The 7500-nt window shown below is 47.9% G+C and overlaps 1 protein-coding gene across 1 annotated transcript in view; it reads left to right on the top strand.

Moving 5' to 3' along the window:
* Nucleotides 1-1936, top strand: part of LOC113583522 (SLIT and NTRK-like protein 1) — a 2820-nt gene extending 884 nt beyond the window's left edge. Inside the window, exon 1 of the mRNA XM_027019892.2 lies at nt 1-1936. This exon is cut by the window's left edge and continues 884 nt beyond it. Within this exon, the coding sequence (XP_026875693.2) occupies nt 1-1562 (1562 nt within the window). The 3' untranslated portion in view covers nt 1563-1936.
* The last annotated feature ends 5564 nt before the right edge of the window (nt 1937-7500 follow it).

Here is a 7500-nt window from a genome sequence, read left to right on the forward strand (position 1 = left end):
AGCACGTCCCCATTACGCATCTCGACCTGCGGGGGAACCGGATAAAAACACTGCCTTATGAGGGAATTCTAGAACAGATATCGGGGGTCGTGGAGGTTTTGCTGGAGGACAACCCGTGGGACTGCAACTGCGACCTGGTTTCGCTAAAGGACTGGCTCGAGAACATCCCGCAGAACGCACTCATCGGCGGGGTCATCTGCGAAGCGCCCACACGACTGCAGGGGAATGATTTGAACGAAACGGCTGAGACAGACCTGTGCCCTTCAAAGGAAGGCGCCGATTCGAGTTTGGTGGCGCCGCCCACGCAAGACGAGGCGTCTGACCCAGGTCCCCCTCCCACCGCATCTAAAACGAGCGGGGTCACCGAGTCGCAGAGTGTCGGTGGCGGCCACAACAAGGGCCGTCCTAAAGCGCGCGAAAACTGGCAGCTGAAAACGCCCACCGCGGCGGCTACGGGTGCCGGGGAGCGCGAGACGCCGCCCAACGCCACGTGCCCCCGGCCGTGTGCCTGCAAACTGATTGGCGCGAGGCAGGGGCTCGGGGTCAACTGCGAGGGCAAGAAAATCGAGAGTGTGGCCAACCTCAAGCCCAAGCCGCTGAGCGCGCACGAGTTGAATTTGCGTGACAACAACATTCACACTGTCAAAAAGAACCACTTCCGAGGCTACTCGAGCTTGAATTTGCTGGATCTGGGTGGGAATAATATCAAATGCATCGAGAATGGCACTTTCCAAAACCTGAGTGAGCTCAGGTGGCTTTACGTTGACAAGAACTACTTGGATACCCTCACGGCGGATATGTTTGCGGGCCTTCAGAACCTGGAATATCTCAGTTTGGAATATAACGACATCCAGCTAATAACGGCGGGCACGTTCAGCCCCACAGCCAACCTCCGCGTCCTGTTCCTTAACAATAATCTGCTGAAGTCGCTTCCCGTGGATGCGTTTGCGGGAGTTTCCCTGTCCAAAATCAGTCTGCATAACAATTATTTCACCCATCTTCCCGTGGCTGGCGTCTTAGACCAGCTCGGCTCGGTCATCCAGATTGATCTGCATGGGAACCCGTGGGATTGCTCGTGCGACATTGTTCCACTCAAGCAGTGGGCAGACAAGCTGGCGTCCGATGTCATCGTCAGCGACCTGAAGTGCGAGTCCCCGGAGGAGTTCTGGAAGCGGGATTTCCGTCACATACAAAATGATCTGATGTGCCCTCGTCTTTACGAAAGGCTCGAGCCCACGGCCCCGTCCAAAAACAGCACCTTTGCCGTGGACACAGGCACGCGCTCCAACTCCTATCTGGAGCCGAGCAGGGTGTCGATATCAGTGCTAGTGCCCGGCCTGCTGCTGGTCTTTGTGACGTCCGCCTTCACCGTGGTGGGTATGCTCGTCTTTATCCTGCGCAATCGCAAGAGATCGAAGCGGAGAGACGGGAACTCCTCAGCGTCGGAGATCAACTCTTTGCAGACGGTGTGCGACTCCTCGTACTGGCACAGTGGCGCGTATCACGCGGACGGCGCGCACAGGGGTTACGACTGCGGCGCCCACGCGCTCTCCGACAAGTGAGGCGCAAACAGAAGGCGCAAAAGACCCCTGACACGTGCTGCGGCCCCTGTGTGACAGAGACAACGGAAAAGGACACACTAAACTTTTATTTTTCTTTTCTTTAGGTAACTCTTTAGTTTATGAGCCAGTAGGGAAACAACTGTAAAGTATGTACATGACAGACACACCCCACCCCCTCGCTACACACCCGTCTCTCGCTCTACGACACAAACATTTTGCCGCAATCAGACTGAAACTACAAGACCGAGGAGATGGAAATGGTGCACGAGCGCATGAATGTAATGTAAATAACAGACTGTAACATATCTGCATGAATCGCATGGTTTCGTCTCAAACTGGAAACCATTACCATACACGCAAAGACACCAACTCAACAGTCCTTTCCTTTTATATATATATATATATATATATATATATATATATATATATATATATATATACAAAATTTTAAATCTATATATGACTATCTATTAAAAGTGCCATTTCTCTATTTTTTTTTTTTTTTTTTTTTGGTGAAAAATGCAGTTATAATTTTTATTTCTTTCTGTTTGGAAAGTGGATCTGGACACGGTAAGGAAGCGTTTCTGCATGAAAAGCTTGTTTCATCATGTGACAGTGGATATCAGAATTATTTATGCGTGTGTGCAGATCTCCGAGAGCCACATAGCCATCTTCTCATGGATGTATTCTGTGTTTAAACGCTGTGTGCCAATTGATGACTTTTTTTGAAGTGGGGGGGCATTATTCTATGTAGCTAAAAAGGGTCTGTGGTCTTGTGTGTTGATGGACAGATTCAACACCACAAAAAGTCTTTGAAGGTTTATAACATGTGTGCTATGTTTGCTTTGGTTTTATTATATTATTATTCCTTTTTTTTTTTTCCAAAAGCAAAATGTTTTTAACTTTAATATGTTTCAGTATGTGGGAAGTATTTGGTTTTGTTTTTTTTTTTTTGTTGTTGTTGTTTCTTTATTTTTTAATGCAAAACAAATTGTTTCACAAAAGCCTTTTTATTCACTCTTCCTCACTTCCATTAACGTGAGCTTTCGTAAAGCCATTTATTTGATCCAAATGCGTTAAGGGGAAATGGCTTTTTTTTTCTTCTTGTTTTTTTTTATTTGCACCTGTCCTTGCTATGATCGGTGGACATGTGTGCGAGGTCGTCCCTCAAGGCGAAGGCTGCCTGTAGATGTCGCTGTTGCATCTCCACCCTGATGGGCGCAGGCTGCTCCAGGTAGAAGGGGCCGCTTTCACCTGATCCAGGATCAGTTCCTCGGTGAAGGAATACCCATCGCCGTACGTGTGTGTGTGGGCGCGAAGTGGGCGGAGACTACCATGCCAACACTTGTAGACGCAAAGTGTTTCCTAATTACCATTTTACACAGAAGTTAAAGGTAAAAATGCCATAAATAGATGCTTAAATTAGCATAAAATTAGCATACAGGAGCTTATGTTGTGGGTTCTTTTAAGCTTTCCAAATGGTTGTTTTCATTACAAAAACAATAAACATCAGGTAACCCATGTAGTTGACCAAATCTCTAAACAAACAAACACAACAAACTACAAATACAAGTGGCTTTAATGTTTCTGCACCAGCAGATGTAAACGTTCCCCTCTCTGTGATTGGTTACTGAAGGTAAACATTACCCTCTGACACTGTGATTGGTTACTGAAGGTAAACATTATTCTCTGACACTCTGTGATTGGTTCCTGGACTATTCTGATTGGTAACTGGCTCTGTTTTAACACATAACCCATTTGACCACAGTGAAGCAGAAGTGTGATGTACTGGGTGAAGTGTGATGTACTGGGTGATGTGGGATGTACTGGGTGATGTGGGATGTAATGAGTGATGTGTACAAGAGAAAAGCACTAAGCCCTGGAATGCCTGTGTGTGTGTGAGCATGTCTGTGAGAGCATGTGTGTGAGAGAGCTTGTGTGTGAGAGAGCATGTGTGTGAGAGTATGTGTGAACAATGATGCATGTGTGAAATGTTGACTCTTCTCCAGAGAGCAGTCGAGGTCCACAGCGCAGGGCTGGTCAAATAACCATCTAGCGCACACACACACACACACACACACACACACACACACACACACACACACACACACACATCCTCCCTGGATCTATTATTTCTGTAATAACAGTTTTGGCTGTTTATTATTCAGGGACATCAGATCACCTCTCTCCCGCTACACCATCCCATCTGTCCTGTTACTGTAACATACGTGGAAGGCTCATTAGCGCTTCTCTGTCCTGTTACTGTAACACACATGGAAGGCTCACTAGCGCTTCTCTGTCCTGTTACTGTAACACACATGGAAGGCTCACTAGCGCTCCTCTGTCCTGTTACTGTAACACACATGGAAGGCTCATTAGCGCTTCTCTGTCCTGTTACTGTAACACACATGGAAGGCTCACTAGCGCTTCTCTGTCCTGTTACTGTAACACACATGGAAGGCTCACTAGCGCTCCTCTGTCCTGTTACTGTAACACACATGGAAGGCTCATTAGCGCTTCTCTGTCCTGTTACTGTAACACACATGGAAGGCTCACTAGCACTCCTCTGTCCTGTTACTGTAACATGTTCCGGTTCAAGGTTTATCAGTTGCTTTTGGTTTTTCCTAAACTGTGTCTCTGGATTTGCATTTCTTTACCTGCTTCTAGTTGGTTTAATAAAGTGTGATCGAGGCTGCGTGACGTGACCTTTGTGCAGGATCCGCAAACCCCGTTTTGCACTCCTTCCGTTCTCTTAAATCATTTTCCTTGTCATGGTGAAACACCAAGTGAACATTTGCGCTGCATCTCGGAAAGGCGCCCAGTCGTCCGTGTCTGGCCCTGTTAGGCTGTTACGTAACAGTCTTTGGCTTCTGAACAGACAGAGTGAGTTTACAGTGGGTAAATCTGTGCAGGGGAGCTGCGGCCTCTGTTTCGTATCGGAGCGCTGTTTCGTAACAGCGCTGTTTCGTAACGTCAAAGTAACACGTGTCACGTGGAATCATAGTGGTCCACGAGTCTTGTCTAGGTGAAGATAAAGAACAAGACAGTTACTCTGGACATCGGTCCCACATGAACAATTTATTATTATTATTATTATTATTATTATTATTATTATTATTATTATTATTATTATTCTTACAAAAGCTCACATTTGTCTACAGGACCAGAAACACATCCATGACACCATGGATATTGATTACTGATTTGATGTACAGCTACTGGTCTGACTGGTGTACAGGAACTGGTCTGACTGGTTATAAGCATGGATGTGCGTTGTGTGTTGGTCTGAGCCATCACACACAAAGTGGAGCAGGTGTTTTGCTTAGATTAGGCCTTGTTTGAATAATTTGAGTGGTTTGTGTGTGTGTGTGTATGTTTATATGTGTGTGAGAGCGCTCTGTGTATGGTGGGTTAATCTTTGACGTCATGATGGTTTCTGTCTCGTTTTGAAACGTTTCCTCACCTGTTGAAGTAGGTTTGCATCTGGCGATCATGAAGTGTTCACCAGTTCACCAGCGGTGCCATGGCTCTCCGACAGGCCCATGTGCCAACCTGCTGTTCTGCGCCAGGGTGATCCAGGATGAGTGCCTCCATAGAGGTTGTCTGAGAAAGCTTTTTTTTCTGAGCATGAGCCTATTAGAAAGAAACCCCAGATTATGTTTCTTAAAACAGCTAAATACTGTCTGGTGAGGGACATTTTGTATTGTGAAGATACTGTTATGTGTTATGATATTATATCTCAGTCATATCACCCATCGCTAGTTATATTCACCGCTAACACCCAGCTGGTTGAAGTAATCCAGGCCATAGCAGGACCTCCAGCCTCAGGCTCCTGTGGTTCTGATGTCCTGCAGGCCTGCATGACAGATCCAACACACAGGCACCACGTTGCTGTGCCTTTCACCTGCTCTCTTGGTTTGGCCTCATTCCTCCTGGAGGACACGACCCCGTGGACGCCACCCTGAGGACGCCACCCCGAGAGCGCAAATTGCACCAGCCGCGTCTGGATTCTCCTCCACTTTTAAATTCAGTGAGACCGGTACGATCTCCTCCTAACTAGGCAGAGGAAATGCAGGGATTCAGGAGCTCTGTGAAAAGTTGCCTCGTCACCGGTCGGCCGGTGTGCAGCAGGGACAGAGAGCTCGGCTGCCATGGCAACGCTGTCCTCCAGGTGAACCAATCAGATATCAGGAATGCAGGGCCTTTACTTCCTCTCAAATGCTGATTAAGGTTTTGTAGATTAAAGCTGCCAGCTCTATTTTAAGACAAAACACAGGTGTAGGAAAACTGAGTCTCTCTCACTGGCTATTTTTGGATACGGTTGTGTTCTGTCAGTGAGGACAAACTCACTTATTTCTAATCCTAACTGCTAACACTCACCCCTCACCCCTAACCCTAACCTCTAACCCCTAACTCTCACCCATTTTCTTGAATGCCATTTGTTATATTTATTATCAATAATTTATTATTATTATTTATTTATTGTTTTTGCTTCTCTCGGACTACACGCAGTGTTGATTTCATGTGCAGGACACGCAGGTCTCAAAGGCAAGATCAGATCTAAAGAGAAAAGATTTGTGTTCTAGACAGATGATAGGCAATCATTCAGAGACACACTAGAAAATTCAGCACCACTTTAAAGTGTGTGTGTGTGTGTGTGTGTGTGTATGTGTGTCCAGAAGGCCATATTGATTGATTTTCTTCCTCCCACGTCTGTGTGTATGTGTGTGGGTGTGTGTATGAGTGTGTGACCTCCAAACCTGAACGCCGTTGGAGAATTGCCTGCAGTCTGGATTTGGCGGCCGAATCGTTTTGGAACGTAAGATCGATCGCGCTTGCTTTCATTCCGAAAGCTTCCAGAAGGCACGGTGGGTTCGAGGCGGGCCGGCCGTGTGCCCGCGCCTCTGCTCAGCCCCCTGACTCACCGTCATGTCTGTCTCCGCAGGTCCAGACGCAGGACCTTCTCGGGTCATTGGTAACACCTTGACGGGAAGCCCGTAATCCGCCGTTATCAGATGAACCACAAACAAACAAACAAACAAAAACAAGGATGATGTTCTTCAGACAGCAGCGGCGTGTCAGTCATCTGTCAGGTGCTGTCATCCGCCCTTAATCTGCGATTTATCACGCACCGCTTGGCTTGAATTGCATGTGTCTCAGATGGCGATTTAATAATCCAGGCATGGATCTTATAGAACTCTCCCGTCTACTCGTCCGAGAAGCAAAGCCTTTTTTCGCTTTGTGGGCTGAGGAACGGTTTCTGTTGTGCCTGAAGGTCCGGGGACCTTCTCTTCTCCGGCGAAAAAGGTCCAACCTTGTCCATGCTGGTCTCCAGTTCCCCACACTGCTGGAGGTGGGAATGACGGCACGGTCACGCCTCTTCTCCGCTCCTCATCCCACTGTGGTGTGGGAAAGTCTGCCGTGTGTTAGCACACAGCTGGTGCCGCGCGTCCTGGATCTGGCATCGAGGTCACTGACTGCCGACGCTTCCTGTGAAACCTCCATTTTAGCTCTTCCGGAATTCCTGAACCAGAGTCGAAACCGGAGAACCCGAAGACTCCAAGCCGGCATCCAGGGGCTGCCTGCCCTCCAGCGTCCCCTGTCTGGGCTGCTTGACTCACGCTCGCTGGCCGGTGTTTTCCGTCGGAACTAAAAAAGAAGGCCCTTCATGTCCTCTGTCCCCGTGGGCTGCACCCGGGGCGGTGCTTTGGCTTGGTGTGTGGGCCAGTACATATGGGTGGTACCCGTGGGTGGTACCTGGGGCAATACATGTGAGCGGAACCTGGGGGCCGTACCTGGGGAGCTAAACAGACAGTATCACCTGTTTGGACATTCGTCTGTTTGTACCACATCAGGTTAGACAACAAGTCCAAGAATTGGTCCTGTAGACTGTGTGCAAGGTTTATGAGTTGTTTTATAAAACGCTGAAGAAACAGCC

The sequence above is a fragment of the Electrophorus electricus genome, chromosome 16 (genome assembly GCF_013358815.1).
Source record: "Electrophorus electricus isolate fEleEle1 chromosome 16, fEleEle1.pri, whole genome shotgun sequence".
In the NCBI taxonomy this organism is placed as follows: Eukaryota; Metazoa; Chordata; class Actinopteri; order Gymnotiformes; family Gymnotidae; genus Electrophorus; species Electrophorus electricus.